Here is a 22,365-nt window from a genome sequence, read left to right as displayed (position 1 = left end):
TCTTCATTTTTTAAGTATGGTTCAAAAATTTTACCATTTCTTGAGGAATACTGTAGTCAATATTGTATCATGGTGTCTTTATTCAAGTTGGAATTTTAGTTTGTCCCATACAAGTGGTTACTATATTCAGAATGCAATGACCGCAAATCAGCATTTTTACATATTGACTTAATAGTAATGAGATCTCCTGAATTATTATTATTATTATTATTATTATTATTATTATTATTATTATTATTATTATTAGTATTATTATTGTTAAGAAAGCTGTAATTTTTTATGCAGTAAAACCTCGATAAGACATGTCCACTTATTACGCTATCCTGTGTAATACACTTTTTTTGTCCACTCCCTGCACATTTCATATATAACACCTTTATAAAATACCCCATTTGTTGCGCTCTAGTCCCGTATAATACGCTATTTTTGTGGAATATTTTCGATGTATTTTCAGCAATGTAACAGCAATGAAACATTTTGGCCATTGAACTCACTGGTGCCATTAACCTGAAAAGTTTTCGACCCTTTACCTGCACATTTAAACCTTCATACTGTACAATACCCCACCCTCTTGTTACGCTCTCTTATTCGACTCTTTACCTGCGCGCTTAAAGCCTACATACAGTTACAATACCCCATCGTCTTGCTAACCCTCTGTCTCAAGCAGCATTTCTCACTCGGGCATAATAAAATTCTGGAAATTTTTGCTGGTCAGTGTGTTGCCCTTTAGTGTATTGAAGTGTCTGTGAGTGTGGTTACAATGAGTGTAAAACGAAAAACACTTTCTATGTCGGAAAAATTGGAAATCTTACGAAAGTATAATGAAAACAGTACTCTTAATCAGAAAAAACACTCTGACTCATTAGGAATCCCATCATCGACGTTAAGGGCGATAATAAGAAATTGCAACTCAATCACTGCAGCTTCGACATCGGAAGGATGTAATCGTAGGAAAGTGAAATGTTATAAACATGAGAACATGCACACGGCAAACAACTGTATATGACTTTTTTTGAAAGAATTAAGTACAGTACATAAAGTACTGTAAATGTCTTTGACGTACAGTATAGTAATTACATAATGGAGTAATACTGCATTACCTTTCGTGAAAATGCTAATAGATACTGTATATAAGTCAAAATTAGTATACCCGCCTAATACGCAGTCCCAGTTAATACGCGGTTTACACGCAGTCCCTTGAACAGCATCTTACTGGGGTTTTACTGTATCTGGCAGTGAAGTTAAAAGCTAAAAAGTCAAATATTCAAAGTTAATTTTTTTTTTTTTTTTCACCAATGAAGTACCGATATATAGACCAGGAAAAAACCAATGCACCATTCCATTATAGGGAGTCTTATCTCAATTTTAAACTGTTAGGAAATTCAATATAATTATGCGAGGTGCAGATAAATATTTACTAAAAACATACATTATTTAAAAATATAAATTTAAAAATTTTACAGGGAACATTTTTCAATATATAAATTTCAGAAAAATTGTACACATATATTTTAGCAATATCTGACTGATATAAAGTTTTCAGGAAGATTCAATTTGATGCAGAGTGGAGTGTGACACTATTGAAACACTACATTTAAAAAGCACTATATTTTTAGTGTTTAACAATGGTCACATTTGTACAACTAATATCACATAAATATACAGTTTCCCTGCATACAAATCCCTATCATTACTCTTACAAATGGCTTTTATTTTATTTTTATTTTATTGGGTTATTTTACGAAACCATATCAACATCTTAGGTTATTTAGCGTCTAAATGAAATGAAGGTGATAATGCCAGTGAAATGAGTCCAGGGTCCAGCACCGAAAGTTAACCAGCATTTGCTCATATCGGTTTGAGGGAAAACCGTGGAAAAAACCTCAACCATGTAACTTGTCCCGACCAGGATTCGAACCCGCGCCACCTGGTTTCGTGGCCAGACGCGCTAACCGTTACTCCACAGGTGTGGACACAAATGGCTTTTAGAGACTTCAGAGGTTCATTGCCACTCTCACATAAGCCCGCCATCTGTCCCTATCTTAAGCAAGATTAATCCAGTCCCTACCATCATATTTCACCTCCCTAAAATTAATTTTAATATTATCCCCCCAACTACGTTGCGGCCTCTCCAAAGGTCTCTTTGCCTCAGGTCTTCTAACTAGCACTATATGCATTTATGGATTCACCCATATGTGCTACATGCCCTGCCCACTCAAACGTCTGAATTTAATGTTCCTAATTATGTCAAGCAAAGAATAAAATGCATGCAGTTCTGTGTTGTTTATCCATTCTCCTGTAACTTCATCTCTCTTAGCCCCAAATATTTTTCTAAGCACCTTATTCTTGAACACCCTTAACCTCTGTTCCTCAAAGTGAGAGTCAAAGTTTCACAACCATATAGAACAACCGGTAATATAACTGTTTTATAAATTCTAACTTTCAGTTTTTTGAAAGCAAGCTTCTCAAGCGAATAATAACAGACATTTCCCATATTTATTGTGCATTTAATTTCCTCCCGAGTGTCATTTATACAAGGTGTAACAAAAGTTTCTGTTAAGGTAAACTTTTATTTATTTATGTATTTTCTTTACATATGCCTACAGGAATTTGAAACAACACTATATTTAAATTGTACTTTTGGTTGGTTGTTTCTAATAGTGTGTTTTCCATTTCGCTCAAGGCATTGTTTCATATGCCTCGCAAAACTCTCGATGAGTTTGAATGTGTCCTCCTGATTTATAGAGTTTCACTCTCCCTGCACACGGGTCACCAAATCAACATGGTTTCTCGATCTGGGGCTCGAAACATGCTGTGCTGTAATCTGCTCCATATATGTGCTCCATAGGATTCAAGTCAGGTGAATTTTCAGTCCAATCAGCCCACACACCACTGCACTTTTTCTTTATTTCATTTAATGAGAATTTTGAAGTGTGAAGCTCTTTGGTCCCACTCCTGCTATCTGCAATCTCTACGCATCATCATATGCGAAATGGATTTGTTCTGTAATTCGTAATTTTCGGAAAAGTTAAATCTCTTAGCCATTGTTCATGTGTCTATACCAATTTTGTCCTTAACCCACTCTCGAATTTTTGTTTGCGATGTCACCTTGTTTGTCCTGCTCTCTCTGTGTCCGAAACAAGTCCATCCTTCTTGTTTTTCCATATTTTCATGATGGTTGTTGGAGATAGTTCCAACATTTGAACAATATTTCACTCACTGATTTTCCAGTCCTAAACAAAACTTGAATTTTTTATTGTGTATGTTCTCATTTCGTTGAAGACATGGCAAGCTAAACCATTAAACACACAATTAACTTCGATAATGAGCAATGCACACCATTATGGATATTAAAAATTAGTTTGAAGCACATGATAACAGTGATAACATGAACCGTTAAAATTCAAAGATTCTTCACAAGAAAAATATAATAAAATAGTGTGTTTTAATGCGCTACTGTAACAGAAACTATTGTTACACTGTGTATTTGTTACTGTTGCTCCAAGGTATTTGAATTTTTCCACCTTTTCAAAGGATAAATCCCCATCACTGTCAAACGAAATTTATAGCTTTATAATCTAATGTTATTCTTTTCTTTTTTCAGAGTAGAGGCAGTGAAGATGATGACACACACCAAGGAGCAGATAGTTCTGTGGTTACTAATAAACAGGAAATTGCAAATGTTTCAATAGAAAGTGGTTCACATGTAATTGTGCCTGGAACTTGTGTCCAAGTTAGAAGTACAGCTGAAGAGCGTGAGAAGTTCTTTAGTCAGAGAGAAGAGAACCAGACTGTGGCCATGTCCTTTCCCCTTGAGACTGTTACTCAGGCTAATACACCTACCACAACAACTACTACCACCGTAAATGTACAGAGACTCTCTGTTGCTTTGCAACAATCTGGGGTTGACTCCCCCAGACTTAGTATGGCATCAGAGCAGCAGCAGCAACAGCCCCCACCATACCATATAGCGGCAGCATACTCTAAACAGGCAGCATACTTCCAGATAAGGGGCTCATGTCCTGGACCTGCATATACTGTGCAGAGGCCTTTGTCCCCATCTGCTTCTGTAAAAGAGATTTCCAGTAGTACAGACAGAACAACGTCTGCTGATCAAAAGGCTACAGATATGAAAGGTTAGTATATTTATTTATTTATTTATTCTGGTGTAGTTAAGGCCATCAAGCCTTCTCTTCAACAACACCAGGAATACAAATACAATAATAGAAATAAACAGAAAAAAAATACACTATATACAAAGTAAAGCTACACAAGAAATAAAGAGAGAGAGAAAAAAACACTATAAACAAAGTAAAGCCACACAAAAATATACACAGGTTGCAGTCACACAAACTTTAAATGAGTGATTAAGTATCATAATTAATTGTATCGTAACTAATTAACTAACATAAACAAGAAACTTGCAATTTTAATATAGATTAAAAAAGAAAAATAAAAAAAAAACACAAATCAATACGTCTAGCAATACCTAAAAAACATTAACTAAGACAAAATTTTCCAGTTTAATTTTGAATTGTGATAAAGTCCGGCAGTCCCTGACGTCATTACGTAACGAATTCCAGAGGCGAGGTATTTCTACAGTATAGGAAGATGAGTATAAGGACGTTCTATGATGAGGGATAGAAAGAAGTGCTTGATGTCGGTTTCGATGAGTTGTAAGAAATTGAAAGCACGATAACAGATAATTTGGAGTAGAAGTATGCATGATTCTAAACAGAAGAGACAGTGAATGTATTGGTCTTCGTTCCTTCAGACGCACCCATGAAAGTAACTGGAGGAAAGGTGTTATATGGTCAAATTTACGAGTATTGCAGATGAATCTTATGCACACATTATGAACACGTTGTAGTCTCTCAGCTAAGAGTGAACTTACATTAGTTAGCAAGGAATCGCAATAATCAAAATGTAACGAATGTATATGTAGTCTGTAGAGTTTTGATAGACAAATTGTTGCTAATATGTTTTCATTGGTATTAGTATATGCAAGAGTTCTGGCTCCATTGCGTTGTGGCCTAAGGTAGAGGTCATGAGCTCAGGGCATTCAGTATTCGAAGTAAGCTTGCTCGGCAGTTTGGAGGAGTAGGAGAAGCACTCAGAGCAGTGAATGGAAAAGTGTTGACATAATATTTAATGAACTTAGTAGGAGTAATGCTTCATGTGCATCCTACTGGGGAAAGTATTCACAATGGAGGACGACACAAATAAGAATAAACATCAATACCAATAGGCTTCAAACATTCGTGGGAGGAAACCTATTTAGTTATTAAATATAATAATGCGACAAGATATTGTTTCCCATGAAAAAATTTAATTAACCTGCAGTGACCTCAATCAATTTTCATGCTAACTAGTGCACAAAATATTTGGTCAGGAAAGGATAGTGATACTTGAACAGCTAAAGATAGTTTGAGGACGTAATTATGTGCAGTAGAAACCCTTTGTAACGAATCTCTGAATGAATACTTTGGTTTTTTTCTTAAAAGGGGGTTTACATAAAATGGGATAGAAAAGCTAAAATAACTATAATCTTTTCGTTGTAAGAATAACCCTACAGTAAACAGTGGCACGTGACTGAAATGAGGCTTGATTGGCCACAGGTTGGCACCAGAGATACTCAGTAAGTGATCCTGCTCACTCCTGTACATTCTGTTTCATGTTAAACATTTCCTGTTACTCGTCAAAGTAGACCTAACCTCACTGCTATGCATTCGTTTGCTTAGGAAACTGTCAGTTTATAATTTATTAATTGGAACTTACTCTATACATTCAACATTATTTCTTTTTCTCCGCTTTTGAGAGGGTTTCCATTCTTATGTTTAGTAACCACACATATTGAGTATGTGGAAGCCATACTAACACATGCTTACGAGAACAAGCTCAAGTGGCGCCAGCATATTACAAGAACAGACTACCTTGGTATTACTCTTAGTATTGATCTGCTTACAATGTAAATAACAAAATATAAAAGTAGCTTTTCTTTTACATAGCATTTTACATATGAGTGAAGTTATATGCTTCGTCGTATTTAATAACTAGAATTCAATTTTTATTTTCAAATAATACAAGGTTATGATTTCCAAATATGGAAATATATTCTCCTGCGTCATGTGTGTTTCGACTGGGAGCCAATCATGGGTATGACAGTCAGTGCTTGTGTTTAAATTAGGATTTTTCTTACAGCGAAAAGGGTATAGTACTAATGTGTCTTATATACCACACATTATAATCATTTAATAGGTGTACAATTCGGTATTTACAATTTACATTTCATTATAATATTTTTGTACTCATTAAATGGTGAAGCACGAATGTTTTTCCATTTTGATTGAACCTGAGCCACATTAAAACTAGACATTGGAAATTTCTTTCTTCTTCATTATTCCCCATAATGAAGTACGAGGCGTATCCAGAAAGTAAGTTTCCCGATTTTTTCCCTTTGAAAGTAAACGTAATTAGCCGTGTCAATTGCGCATGCGTAACAGATCTATGACGTATCAATCATATGCCAGCCAGACAGGTCCCGTCTGGTGCCAGTAGCGCGGCAGCAGTGGTCCAAAATGGAAGCTCTTATTCCTTCTCCTGCCGCCTGCGAGGTTCGGTTGGTGATAAAGTTCTTTAATGCACAAAGCATTGTGCCAATTGAAATTCATCGGCAGCTCTGTCAGGTCTATGGGCCGAACATCATGAGTAAGTAGATGGTGCATCGCTGGTGTAGGCAGTTTTCCGAAGGTCGTCAAAGTGTCCATGATGAAGAGCGCAGTGGGCGACCGTCCCTCATCAGTGATGATCATGTTGAGCTGGTGCAGCAGTGCATCATGGAGAACCGTCGCTTCACGATTATGGAGCTGAGCAGCCATTTTCCGCAGATATCGCGATCCTTATTGCATGAGATTGTCACTAAGCACCTGCTGTTCAAAAAAGTGTGTGCCAGATGGGTGCCGAAAAACCTGACCCCAAACACAAAATGCAACATTTAGGAGCAGCACTGACATTTCTGCAATGGTATCATGATGACGGCGATGAGTTCCTCGACAGGATCATCATGGGCGATGAGACTTGGATTTCGCACTACACCCCAGAAACCAAGCAGCAATCAATGCATTGGTGGCATAGTGGATCTCCGGTCAGGACGAAATTCAGACAGACGCTGTCGGTACGGAAAGTGATGTGCATGGTGTTCTGGGACAGGAAGGGCATTCTGCTCATTGACTTCCTTCCAAGAGGTGAAACAGTGAATGCTGACCGTTATAGTGAAACACTGCGAAAATTGCTACGTGTCATTCAAAACAAGAGGCGTGGAATGCTTACTGCAGGTGTTGTGCTCCTCCATGACAATGCTCGTCCACATACGGCTCGGCACACAGCAGCTGTTTTGACGGAATTTGGCTGGGAGTTGTTTGATCACCCACCCTACAGTCCTGATCTTGTTCCCAGCGATTTTCACGTTTTCTTGCACCTCAAGAAATTCCTGTCCTCTGGTGAGCGTTTTGGCAGTGATGAAGAGCTGAAGATGTCTGTCACACACTGATTCCATTCATAGGTGGCAGAGTTCTACGACAGAGGGGTACAAAAGTTGATCCCACGATACGACAAGTGTCTCAATTCTGATGGTGGCTGTGTTGAAAAATAGCTGAAACATTGCTGTACCTGTTGCCAATAAATGTTTTCCTGAAAGTGTGTGTTATTTTTTTTTTTTAAATAGGGAAACTTACTTTCTGGATGCGCCTCGTAGTTGCGAAACCATGCTTTTTTGCCATATGTGATAGTATTATTTCAGGATTAGCCTCGATATCCCTTATTATTTTCATTTTCTGTATGGTAGTTCATTTCTCCCATTTAGTCGCCATTATAATGATACATAAACAGCATAAAATAAAAAAAAAAAACTGCACACTGAATTCACACAACTCGCGAGAACAAAGCAAGCAAAACAACCAATCTGTGAAAATAACACAAAGCAAGACCTAAAGAATGATAAAGAATAACACTGCTACATGGTGCCACAGTACTATCGATTGATATGGAATATCGAATATGCTAGTACTATTGATTATTGAAAGTCGAGTCGATATTTCAGACTTCTTTATCAGAAAATCCACTTGAAAGTCATCCCTTAAAAATGAGAGTCTCCTTAAACCACCTTCCCATACAAGTGGGAATTAATTACATTTTTCTTATAACAATTTGACTGGAACTTAACAGATTATTTCTTAAAAATGGAACTTTACTGTATTATGCTGCTACTTCAAGTTAAATCCTAATTAGTGTGGTTAATTTATTAAGCTCAAGATACTTCAGACAATTTTTTATCGTATTTGTTATTTTATTTATAATATAATATTATTATTTTATTTCTGTAAGAGATCATGTGTCTAAGTGAATCTGTTATTCAAATCATTTAGATCGTGGATTTTCTCCTAACATATTCACTTCATCTGCAGAAACAAGCAGCTGATGTAACCCTTAAATTCCAAATTCTCTGTATTTTCCTGAACTTTCCTAATGGAATATTCTAGAGCAAAGTTAAAAAGTAAAGATGATAGTGTATCTCCTTGCTTTAGCCCACAGTGAATTGGAAAAGCATCTGATAGAAACTGGCCTACACGAGCTCTGCTGTATGTTTCACTGAGACATATTTGAATTAATCGAACTAGTTTCTTGGAAATACCAAATTCAATAAGAATATTATATAAAACTTCTGTCTTAACCGAGTCGTATGCCTTTTTGAAACTTATGAATAACTGATGTACTGTACCCTTATACTCCCATTTTTCTCCAATATCTGTCGAATACAAAAAAATCTGGTCAATAGTCGATCTATTATGCCGAAAACCGCACTGATGATCCCCAATAATTTCATCTACATAAGGAGTTCATCTTCTCAAAAGAATATTGGAGAAAATGTTGTAAGACGTCAACAGAAGTGATATTCCTCGAAAGTTACTACAGTTAGTCTTATAACTAGCCGTAGCTTTCTAAATTGTTTCCTTAGGAGGAGAAAATTGCCTGACAGTAGCAATAAAGCAAAACCGATAATTCAGAATAGTAGTACTGCATTAATAGATGCTCTGAGTCGCTTGAATGAAATGAATTTCTACGCTCCTTTGTTGAATAAGTAACATAAGTGATAAGTCACTGTAATTCATTTATGGTTTTGATTGTCGTATGTTAATGAAATAATATATTAAAAGATATATTGCTTATTTACTTTAATGCAGTATTACTCGACCAAGGCCAGTGGAGCCCTGCAGCCTGGAGCCATGGTGCTACTGCTCCTTCATTCGTAATACCGCATCACGATATTTCACATTACACCCACGGCTCCACTTGCCTTGGTCGAGTAATACTATCTCTCTCTGTTTATTTCTTGCATAGAATGTTTACCTCCCATTTAACTTTCATTTCCCTAATGCACAGATGAAATGTTAAAGACGTAGGATTTTGCTGCAATTATGCGACAAATGTGAATATAAGTTTGTTGTTCAGAGCAAAATCCAGATTAAGCTGACTTCAAGAGGGGTTAAGAGTATGCAAAGTTTAATACTCTTAGTTGGATTGAAGCCTACACAATCTAAACATATGCTCGTTTACTATATTTAAACAGACAGATAAGCGAGGATTGCTTCAAAAGTCGTGGACTTTTTTTTTTTTTTTGTGGAAAATCCCATTCTGTGATATGTAATATGAATGGCACAGCAAGTGGTTGAGGGTGTTTCTTTCTGATTGCATTTTCTAAGTTATTCTTCAGAAAGAAGCCATAATACATAACATTTGCAGTTTGAACACATGAGAAAAAGTGACACAGAACAACACAATAATTGTCGTAAGCTGAAGTCATCATAAACTTAACTGAGGAAGAGTTTTGTCGAATCTTCTGCCTTAACAGCAACTCAGGATGTCACCATTCAACAGATTGTCATTTAAACTGAGGTTCATAGACCTTCTATCGTATGTTATCTGTAGAGTCCTGCATTTGGTTACTTTGAACACAAGTTAGATGTATGTTGATCATAGTAGCTTTGCTTGGTATGAATAGCAAGTTGCGAGTCAACAGTTCACGCTACACTGGTACTGTGTTTATATCTATTTATTTGTGTATCTATGTGTAACCCTCTGTGGTGGCTGAATGGTCAGACCTTCAGATTGTCACGCAGGTGGCCCAGGTTCGATTCCTAGTCAGGTCTGGGATTTTTTCATTGAAAAATCCATAGTGACACTTGTGGCGGACAAGGTCACAGTTGGGGTTTTTCCCGGGGTTCTCCCATTTTTCCCCAAATTAGGCATTTACATCATTCTGTCTCCATTTCGTCATCATTCCGTAGCATTCCCCGCACACTGGCCAGTGACGCATGGAGGGTGCTGGCCTAGGGACGAGTGGGGTTGCCAGCTCGAAACCTGGGCACACAGAGAACCTTAGTGTTATCAGCTGGTGTGGATTTGGGAACGCATCAGCAGAGGGTTAGCGCAATAGATCTTAACAGGTCGCAGTGCTGGGCTATAGTGCCCCTCTCCATTAAATTCATTTAAATTCAAGTAACTATGTGTATAAGTTGGTGAACAACAAGAATAGTACTCGTGTACAAAATACCACGACACATGCAATGAGAAAACCATTTGAGCAAGGTAAAGATGTATTTACTGAAATATATTTTAAAATGTTTAATATTTATGCAGTGCAAACACATGGTGTCATAGGTGCTCTGTGCTCTTCACTGAAGCTATGTAGTGACAGTATCTCGAGATGTGAAGCAAATGTAATAATATTAATCGAAAAACTTTTTGTTGACATTATATGTTAGCCGTAATGATATAAAATAAATCAGACTCTTTAAAATTTTGAACTCAATAAAAAACTCAGGTGCCACATAAAAATTTTCGGTTGCCATGGCTACTTGGCACCCGGAATTTGTTCACCCCTAATTTTTACAATACATAAAACTCATCTAGAGACTTTAGATCTAATTAAAGTTCGAAATTAACAAATGAAAAAACATAAATATGATCACGAACTTGAAATAAAAGAAGTTGTGTGTGGATGCTTTGCGAGCCTGCAAATAGCAATGAAAAATTGTAAACATTTAAAGTGTTTCAAATGAAAAATTTTTTCTTCTTTCTGAAAAAAAAAAAAACATTTTCTTCTTTCCTAATGAAGTACTCGATACCAAATTCTTCTATTAGAGCACTAATATCCAAGCACTTATCTTTGTTTTGTTTTTGCATGTTCCCTGAACAGCAGACCTGAACTGTATAGTAGACTTAGATGCCGTCAACGTATACTCCATACATACCTACACTGATGCAGATTGCTTGGAGATTCTAGATAACCAAATGCAGGACTCTTGTTATCAATAGAGTTACATTATTCTAAAAGTTTTATACCCTCTCTTTGAAATTGTTATGTTTGTAACCTGCTCACATTTCAACCTCATTTAGTTTGTTTGGCACCCAACTTGCTGCAATCTTGTGTATGTATAGAACCTGCAGAAAATTTCCATTCATATTTGTCTGATCCATCCCTGTGTACAGATATGGAATTAAACTTTGGAGCGAGTCTTCATGGGAGTCCACCTGTATGTAAACAATTTCACATAACTGTCCACAAGTAGCATATGTACAGGGGTTCTTCTTTACTGCACATGCACAGTGTGTTGTAAGCGAAACTTATACAATAAGGGAGCTCCAAATTTTATTTCCATACCTGTAAATTTGTAATTCCCTCCAGGACCAGAGTCAGTCTTCCTCAATGCATTGAAAGATCACTGCTGTTACGTCAGTGTGAGCGAACATAAAACATTCACTATGCTATATGGTGAAAGTTAATACTCCGTCATAGTTGAACTGATTTTACCCATGTGTACAGTAATAAATATCACCCTTATAAAGTACAAACCTCTCAGGAGTTAATAAAAGTCAACTTTGATAGAAGGTTGCAGTTCATGCTTCAATATAAAACAAAAGAAGTAATGTATAAAAATACCTTTTTTCAGATGGTATTAGAAAATTAGGTTGTCATTTGAAAATTCTCTCTATTACATCATAACTAAGGGGCAGATGTTGACGACTTAAAAATCTACTTAAATGATCATTAAAATGCCCTTAAACTAATGAAAAAATGACATGATATTAAAATAAAATGACATTTAAATATTATTCACCGCACTCGCATCACAACTTGTAATTGTATTCTTAATATTGTAGTTGTAATTCCCTGGTAGAGGGGAAGAGAATGCCTGATGGCCTTATCTCTACCAAGTTAAATAAATAAATAAATAAATAAACTTCTTAAAAATTAGTCACCTTTTTCAGTGACTGCCCTGCAAATCTCGAAGAGAGGAGGCAACTTCCTGGAATTTGGCCAAGATAAAGGAAAAGAACATGCAACAAAATGAAAGTTTTAAGGGAAAACTATAGATTTTAATGAGGGTTTGCAATGTGTTTCAATCAGGGGTGCTCCATGTCAGTGCCTTCATTCTCCGTCTTCTCCTTCCGCACTTCACTTTTGTTACCAGCTCTTCCAGATGAGGGAGTGTGAATGACAAAACAAATTGTGGGCGCAGCATGCATTCTTGCAATCTATGTGTTAAAAATACTATTACAGTAGACATCCCTTCCGAACCACATCTGGAGGTTACATTTGTTTTATATTTGTCTTTTACATTCCTAACATTTCGGACCTTTTACATCAGAACGTTTTATAAAATTTTCTTGTTTCGGAATGTGCTATAAATTTTGTTTGTGGTAGCCTTCGTTTTTATTATTTTTATGGTTTGTATTGATTACTAGCAAGTGTCTGAAAACTGCTCAATTTTATGAATTTTTATGAAAGCACCTCGTTGATACTGCATTTGTGCACCTCGTTTTTACTGTGACAACGTTTTTTAGTTCATTTTAGTGTTCTGCTTGTTTCATTGTTTGTGTTTTTGTGTTATGAAGAATTTTAGATAAGAAAATACCCATAGTAGCTGCTACTACCTTCCGAACCATGTTGAGGATACAATGTCCTGTCCAGGAGATGGTGAAAGTTTCCTCCCTTCCAAATATAAATTTTAAATACACCCTCGTACCAACAAAAGAACAGTAGTGGTCAAAGTCCTCACTTAAACTAAGCTGCTGTCAAACATTTTATATTACTTCCATTGTGTGAAGTGAAGCCTTCAGTGGAATGAGGGATGGAGTTCAGAGTTTGTTCCAAACTGTAAAACTCAAACTTCACTGTTATTCACTTATTCAGTAGGTAATTACTCTTGACCTATTTGGTTAGAAAATGATTTAACAGACCTATCGGTAAAGAAGAAAGTAAAATGCATTCCAAATGATCTAAAAGTTCTTCAAAGTATTAAAAATGACCTATTAGTTCAGACACATACAAGAAATACAATATAAGAAATTACTTCTTTACGTTGATATTAACATAGAAAGGATTTCTATATTAATAGGCATCGTCCTAATGTGAAAAATAAGATGACTTTTCATCAACATCCGCTCCCTAATCATAACTCTTACAACAATAGTCACAAAAATATTTTCTTTCCATAAAGTATTCCTTTCTAAATACATGGTTTGCTGTGTCTGAAGTTTTTTGTCCAAAATCCTGTCTTGCAATTGCAATTATGTATTACTTTTGAAAAAACTCTGTATAATTTGTAATTAAACATAGTTCTTTATCTTGTTTCAGTACCTTCCACTAGTTTAGCAGCCACTATGGAGCACTTTGACTCTGGTGTGGATAAAACTTCCACGTTTGAAACTGATGAATCATCTAAATTGAGACAGTCCCCTTTCAAAGACAGTCACTCACAAGATGAAGGACTAGTACCAGAGCAAGTTGATAATAAAGAAGAGATTAGAGAGAAAGAGAATACAGAAGATTCTAAAGAATTTAAAAACATGCCTGTAAACAGCGACAAACCTCTTCAAGAAGAAAACAGAAAAGCGAGTGTTATAGAAACCAGTATTGATCCTACACCAATTGATGATGTAAAAGTACCTGAAAACAAAGATTGCTCTGCACAGGATTGGACTAGCAGTGAAAAGAGTTCTACTGTGGGTTCTGTAGTTATGACGCCCACTATGTGCATCTCTATAACACCAACAACTAGCATCCACACTGTTACGTTTCCCAATACTGTCTATTCTACTAATGTTACTACTGTAAACACAAACAGTACAAGTGTGTCTACATTAGTGGCAACATCTGGAGGGAACATTGTGGGAAATAAAAATATAGAAAACGGTACAAGACAAGAAATACCAAGCCCCAATATAGACAACGCAAAAAATGAAGTAATGAAAATTGTTCCATTGAGTCCAAAGTGTCGTATTCCTGTGAGACTTGGTGAATCCCCAAAATCACCTCTTCGTGATGCAGACGATTTGCTCAGTAAGCCTTCAACATTCACGCAAGATAAACCAACTGCAGGAAATACTATATTTGCACCTACACCTCAACGACCAGGTTGTAATTCTCCCACTTTGTTCACAGCATATTCTTCAAAATTTGCGTCTATAACACCAAAATCACCTACTTCGATAAGACCGGGTTCGAAAATTCCATCACTTTTGCCCTCTGTTTCACATGGACTTGTAAAGCCAGATTCAAAATCCCAAATTCGAAATAATAGCCCATCTCCGATGTCAGAGAGAATTTCCACAACAGATACTAAGTATTCAACACCTCAGTTTGTTTCAAATCATGGTAAACCCAATAACTCAATTAGGACGAACCTTGGAAGCAACTGGAATTCACCTTCACCAGATCAACATGACTCCTCAGAAGCCCTCTCTATAACAAAAATTCCACAGCCTGGATTTTATTCCAGTTCTCCTTTGAGTCACCAGTCCTCTAAGAGAGGATCAATCAGCTCTCAGTCTTCGAGTAGTAGTCGACCTGGTTCCATTGCCCCACCTCTAAATACATCACTAGATTCCTCAACATCTTCTGTCACTAAAGAAGCAGGCTACAACCAACTTAATAAACCACGCTTTTCTTCCACAGATCATAACCTTAATATTTCCACTAGAATACCAACTGCAACATTGTCACCATCACATCTGAGTTCTATTAGTAGTTTTTCCAGTTTAGATAGTAATTCCCCGCATATGAATTCGAGAGCCACACCTTCTATTGATCATACTCCATTGACATCAAGAATTCCAATGCTCACATCCACTCCAACATCACCCACGTCTGCAAGGTTAGGATCTTTGCCTCAGAAAGTCTTCTCATCACCTCCGTCAGAGAGTAGTTCGAGAAGTGGAGAAACTCCAGTGAGGCAAACCAAGACTTGGATGTTTGGACCACACAAAAATGCGACTGTGGTAAGTAGGAACACTTTTCCATAATATAAAAATTGTATAAACTTGAAATCATTATACAGGTTGGGCTATGAAATGAGGACACATTTCTTTTTAAGTTTTATAAAGAAATGTTACTGTAACTTTCCAATTTAAATTATATTGAGTCAACTTGAACTATGTAAAATGTTCAGATATGAAGAATATGTCCAATGTGAAGACTATTATGCTGCTGCTCTGCTTCCAGACGATGAACGAAATTGGAAACAACTCTTTGGCATAGATCTTCATCAATAGATTAGCAGACTTTCAATATTCTTTGTCGAAGTTCTTGCATATCCTGAGGTCGATGAGTGAAAAAGTTGTCCCTTAAGGAAGCCTCACAGGAAATAGAAGGGTTGAAATCTTGGCTGCTTGGTGACCAGTAATGTCAGCAATGTTATAGTGCAGGACATTTGTTAAAAATAGAGTAGCAGACTATGGAGAAATACTCTGTGGAGAAAATCTGAGACATTTCTGGAAGTGTGGGATGTTGCTCTATTCTATATAAACTATTGAGTTTCCATGTTCAGATTCTTTAAAAATAAGTGAGGCAAAAATTTATTTCTGAACATGTTTAGATAGTGTGCAGAATTCACAGTCATATTGGGTCAGTTAGTCCAAAGCTAGAGAGAGCACACCAAACTGTGATTCTTTTCCCATGAAGTGGTATTTCTTGCAACTGGTATTGGTTTTCTCTAACCCAGAATCTGTAATTTTGCTTGTTTTCTATCTCTGGACAGTCCATCAACAGTCTTTTAGAGTAAACACCATGTGAACACCTTTATGTCTTTCTATTAGGTAATGAGGAATTTGAATTTTGTAGAAGTACAAATGGAGATTCAATGTTAACAACCGCCAAACAGTTGTTCTTGAAATTTGCAACTGGTGACTTGCTCTCCTTGTTAATTTTTTGGAAGTCCTTGTCATCACGCATTGAGTGTTTGAAGGTTCTCATGGCCCACTGTTAGCGTGGTTTCCGGCGTGCGTGTAACCATTTCTCCTGCACTTCTACAATATATAACAGTACTAACAAAAAATGTTCAATAATTTGGACTTACCATGCTCACAGTCATTGCTGAAAATGGCCCCAAATGCCGCCACACACAACTGACATATTCTGATAAACGAATGAACAACTCTTTGAAGTTCCACATCATTGATAGCCTCGATTTTTTCTCATCTAATTTTTCTTCTGTAAGAAGACTATATTTTCTGTTTGATTTTCGATTGTTCACTGAACCTGTTTCTTTAAATCTTTTAGAGAGTCTTCTAATTGTTTTAGCAGAAGACACAGGTTTGTTTGGAAACTTTATTCGAAATTTACGTCTTGTTTTCGCACACGACCTTCTGCCTTTTATGTATGTATTTTACATATACACATGTTCACGCAATGAGAATTTGTTGGTAGACATTACCTAAATACACAGTAATCACTAAACTTTATACACTACTTTGTACACTTGAAGAATCAAGACTTTTGTAACACGACTAGTGGTCGCCCTGGGTGGCGCAGGTGGTATAGTGCTGGCCTTCTGTACCGAGGTTGCGAGTTTGATCCCAGCCCAGGTCAGTGGCATTTAAGTGTGCTTAAATGCGACAGGCTAATGTCACTAGATTTAGTGGCATGTAAAAGAACTCCTGCAGGACAAAATTCTGGCTGATATAACCTCGGCAGTTGCAAGCGTCAAATAAAATATAATTTAAACAAAAAACACAGTAACATTCTACAGTGAATGCCATATGGTGACTAAGGATCTACTATGCCGTACCTCTAACAGCCCACACATCGCATACTGCACAAGGAGCGGGCCGCCAGTAAATCGTCATTTTCTCGCCTCACATCATAATAATGTCTCTGTATATTGCTGAAATAAGAATAAATAGTTTGCAAGAAATTAAATAGATACTATGTTATAATGTTTATGGACATCTGCTTGTGAGGAAAAATTATTGTCTGTAGTAATGTTAGGAAGTAGTTTTCTGTCTTTAATATAACTTCAATTAAAAAAAATTTATATGATTATTGCAAAGATAATTCTGTTAGGTTAATGGAACAGAAGAATTTATGTCAGAAATGAAATAAAGAAACAATCGATTTGATGTCTAACGAGATTAGATTTTTCTTAATGAAATATATTTTCTTACAAATATTATTATTTTTTAGGATAAAATTATGATGTTTAAATATATGTAGGAAATCAATAATGCACACCTTCTATCATCACTCATCTCACATCATTAGTCTGAGTGACCACGTCTGGCGGTATTAGGAACCAACAAACCATTGTATAAAAACCTTGGATTTGACAAATATATTTCTTACATTTATCAGTTTTGAGAATAACAGTGCCAAGTGATAGTTTTCAAAATTACAATGACTGGCAGTAAAATAAATTGAAGAAAGCCACACATTGTTTTATAGTACAAAAACATTTTCTTAGAGTTGTGCAAAATCGATTAAATTGGAGATGGAACCATGTCATAATCATGTTATGAAGTGTATGAGAGAAAATTGTAATTAGTTTTCGCATTATTTTTCAGTTTCCTGTAGTAATTAAAAAGAGCCCTGGTCTTGGATTTAGTATTACTGGTGGTCTTGGGTCCACAACCCCTACAGATAAACGAGAACATGTAAGTACTTCATTAAGTTGCATGTATTTATCATTGTTCATTTTTTGTTTAGCTTAAGCATCATATACAGGATGATTCAGTGACTATGTTACAAACTTTTAGGGATGATGGCGGAGACAATTATTATGAACAACTTTCATTAAGGAACCTATATCCGGAAATGTTCTGCTTGCTAGTTACAAGCCTAGATAGTTTAGCCTATGTAACCAGCTAGAATCGAACACAAGGCCATCCTTTTGAAGTCTGGTTGCAGACGACCTGTTCTTGTAAACATTGATGATTTCTCATAAACATAGGATAAGCTAGTTGCCATCATAAATGATATTTTGACTCATTTTACTTTGCAACTTTCCTTGCATTTCCTTTTGCTCAATAAATGAAGTGCATATCAGCAAGTTGCAAGGTTTAATGAGTCAAAATATTATTTATGATGCCATCTAGCTTATCCCATGTTTATGAGAAATCAGCAGTGTTTGCAGAAACAGGTCGTCTGCAACTATACTTAAAAAGGATGGCCTTGAGTTCCATTCTAGCTGGTTACATGACTAACATAATATCTAGGCTTGTATCTACCAAATGGAACGTTTCTGGATATAGGTTTCTATATGAAAGTTGTTCATAAGTGTCTCCTCTATCATTCCTAAAAGTCTGTAACATAGTCACTGAATCACCCTGTATAATCTGTATATTGCTAGTCATAAGAAGTATTCATGAAATTAATTTCATTTTTGTTACTTATTTAGTTTGTATTGTTCCTCTGAAGAACCTAGGGCCTTTGGAAAATATCTTCATCGTACTCTATTATTTTTAGCTAGGTCTTTCAGCTCTTCCTAATTCTTCTTCTCCCTCAGTGATATTTCTCCAGGTGTGCCTAGGCCATCCACTCCTCCAATACATAGCCATTTTCGCGATGCTGCCAGTTGGCTGCCTAAACATATACCCAATCCATCTGCACTTTTGATATTTAAGTTCCTGATTTCTCTCTCTATGATCTACTTTATTCCAGAGTTCTGTATTTGCAATTGTCTCTGGTCAGTTGTTGTTATTTAGCCAATTGTCTGAAGACAGGTTTGAACCTCATAAGTAACACCAATAAGGCACCACTCATGAGGCAACTAGGCCAGGAGATAATGGGGTAGGATGACCAGTTTCTTTCCCCCTTCATTGCATACATCGCAGATTAGCTACATATTCCAATAATCAGACTTCAGATGCATACAAGCAATTGTTCTTCCTCTGACACATATTGTCAAGTGAGATGTACTCGCTGATAATAAATATACATATCAGCCAGAATCTCAATAATATTATTCCTAAATTGAACTTTATTGTTAAACATCTATTCACATAAATTGGAAGATCATTCCTGATTTTTTTAATCCCTTCCAACTTTCACATTCCTACAGAAGTATGGATTTAACATTAGAATTAAATATATGTGTTTAGTTTTTAGTAAGACTGTTATTGCTTAGACTTTCAAAAGCTCCTTTAGTTTTGCTGATTCCCTTTCTCACATTCTCATCAGACTCACTTTAATTTAGGTATAATACTTCCTTATTATACAAATTAGAAACATCTTCAATAATAGTGTGTCCCAGTCGGATGTCCTCATCATTGTTAGCACTTACTCTTGGACTAGTACCTGTTTCTAGAGCTTTAAACTCACCTTGTATATCAGTGTGCCTATGTGACTGTAGATAATTATACATCATCTGCATTATCTATGTCCTCAAGACTTTCATTGAGATCCCATTGGATTTCTCTTTCATGTTGCTAGCAGGGTCATGATTTAAATCAGTTGATTTTTATAATATAAATCACTGATTTAATCAAATTATTTTTATGACAAAAATACTGAATTGTTTTTATTATTATTAATACTTGAAATGATAATTTTCAAATACATCCTATGTGTTAACAATATTGACATACCCATTGGATAAATAATTAAAATCATTCAAAATGTTCTCGGGCTTCCAGCCAATAATAAGTTGGTGATCCACCGATGTTTCGAGGATGTACATCTTCCTCGTCTTCAGGGTTAACTGGTAAATTAGGGGGATATGTTGCTCCTTATTTATAGTGCTGGGGGAGTAGTCGGCCGAGGAGCTGTGTGCTGATTGGCTCTCTGTGTTGCATGCATTGTGGACCATGGCGTGAACACGGCCGACGTGTTGTCTTGTGTTGTGCTGTGTGGCTGATTGGCCACAGGTCTCACAGTAAGCTCGGCAAACATGTTGTCATCTGTACTCCGTTGATGATGGCCCACCATCTGGGTGTTGAGAAATTTAATAGCCGGTGTCCAAACAGCGCTGAGTTGGAGACCTGAGTCCCGATTCAGGTTACCGCTTTCCACCGCTATGGCCAGGGTTTCCTTCACTCTCCTATCCCAGTAGCACAAACACTTTGCCAGGACCTTGTTATTATTGAAATTAGCCCAATGGCCTTTTTCAATACAGTGTTCTGCCAATTTGGATTTTTCTAGCTGCATTAATCTGATGCTTCTTTGGTGTTCAGAAAGATGCGTAGTTATTGTATGTCCAGTCTGGCCAATGTAAGCTGCCTCACATTCCCAAGGAATGCGGTAAATCCCTGGTACTCTGAAGCCTAGATCGTCTTTTACTAATCTGACCCTGTTCCTAATTTTAGGCGGAGGTTTGTGGATTGTTTTTATTCCATGCTTGTAGAGCAGCCTGCTATCTTTCCTGACAACTTCCCCATGAATGGTAGACAGGCTACTGCTTCTTTGTCCACTTCTTGTGAGTTGGTGGTGGGCTGCTTCTTTTTCTTGTGTCTTGCTCTATTCAAAGTGGCCATAATGTCCTTAGCTGGATATCCATTCTGCTGGAGGGTGAGTTTCAGGTGTTGAAATTCATTGTCTAATTGCTCTGGTCCAATATAGAGGCTGCCCTATGGGCCAGTGTGTTTAGTATACCCATCCATTGAGACTTGTGATCGAAACTATTCGCATTTAGATACAAGTTGGTATGTATGGGTTTACGGTAAACTGCATGGCCAAGAGATCCGTTGTGATTTCTGGAGATAAGGATGTCCAGAAATGGGAGTTTTCCGTTCGTTTCCACCTGTATAGTGAATTGGATCTGGGGTCGTAGACTTTATGTGCCTGAGAAAATCTGGTAATGTGTCTTGTCCATGAGGCCAGATGACGAACATATCATCTATGTATCTGAAAAAGTGTTGGTGTGTGTGGGTTTACAGTATACCGCATGGCCAAAAGATCCGTTGTGATTTCTGGGGATAAGGATATCCAGAAAGGGGAGTTTACCGTCCGTTTCCACCTCCATAGTGAAATGGATCTGGGGTCGTAGACTGTTTATGTGCCTGAGAAAATCTGGTAACATGTCTTGTCCATGATGCCAGATGACGAACTTATTGTCTACGTATCTGAAAAAAGTGTGTAGGTTTCAATGGCGCTGTAGCTAGTATTTCATGCTTCAGATGCTCCATATAGTAGTTAGCGATGGCTGGTGAAAGTGGAGAACCCATGGCGACTCCATCTATCTGTTCATAGTATGTGTTGTCCTGCAGAAAATATGTGGAAGTGAAAGTGTGTCAGAACAATTCAATGATATCCATTGGAAATTCATTTGAAAGCAGTTGTATGGTTTTGGAGAGAGGAACCCTGGTGAAGAGGAACACTGCATCGAAGCTGACTAGAAGGTCGGATGGCTTCACCTTGATGTCGAGAATCTGTACAAATTGTGTGGAGTTCTTCACATGATGTATACACCCACCCACCAGTGGTTGCAGCAGGTTGGTGAGATGGCGAGCCAAGTGATACGTGGGATTGCCAATAGCATCCACTGTAGGCCTTAGCGGTACCTCAGGCTTATGGATCTTAGGTAGACCATATAACCTGGGTGGTATACTGCCTGACAGTGAAACTAACCATTTAACCTTGGCACGGAGACTGGATCTCTTAATTAGCTGGCTAGTGCATCTTTCTACTGAGCTGGTGGGATTTTTCTTGAGGATTTTATAGGCCGGATCGTCCAGCAGTTGATCTATCTTCTCCTGTTACTGCATCGAGGAAAGGAGGACTGTAGCATTTCCCTGGCAGAACCACCATGTTGTCATTCTTCCTGAGCATTTGTAAAGCTCTGTTCTCTTCTCGGCTGATATTGAGCTTAGGAATGGTGACCTTGGTGAGAGCCCTGGCAGCTTCTCGGCATATTTCTTCTGTGCTGTCTGGTGGGAGCTGGTGGATAGCGCCTTCAATGCTGCTAATAGTGTCTGTGACTGGCAGACACTATTAGCAGCATTGAAGGTGCTATCCACCAGCTCCCACCAGACAGCACAGAAGAAATACGCCGAGAAGTTGCCAGGACTCTCACCAAGGCCTCCATTCCTAAGCCT

The 22,365-nt window shown here is 37.2% G+C and overlaps 1 protein-coding gene across 3 annotated transcripts in view; it reads left to right on the top strand.

Moving 5' to 3' along the window:
• The window catches only part of Lap1 (leucine rich repeat containing protein 7 lap1), a 126,734-nt gene that overhangs the window by 87,326 nt on the left and 17,043 nt on the right, over positions 1–22,365 (top strand). For all 3 annotated transcript variants that reach the window (XM_069838150.1, XM_069838148.1, XM_069838149.1), the window contains 3 exons: positions 3,605–4,136; positions 13,697–15,339; positions 17,899–17,988. In XM_069838150.1, coding sequence (XP_069694251.1) covers positions 3,605–4,136; positions 13,697–15,339; positions 17,899–17,988 — 2,265 coding nt within the window. The remainder of the gene's footprint in view (positions 1–3,604; positions 4,137–13,696; positions 15,340–17,898; positions 17,989–22,365) is intronic.

Source organism: Periplaneta americana, chromosome 10 (assembly GCF_040183065.1).
Source record: "Periplaneta americana isolate PAMFEO1 chromosome 10, P.americana_PAMFEO1_priV1, whole genome shotgun sequence".
Taxonomy (NCBI): Eukaryota; Metazoa; Arthropoda; class Insecta; order Blattodea; family Blattidae; genus Periplaneta; species Periplaneta americana.
The sequence above is the reverse complement of the archived record's forward strand: the minus strand, read 5'-3'. Positions and strand labels throughout refer to the sequence as shown.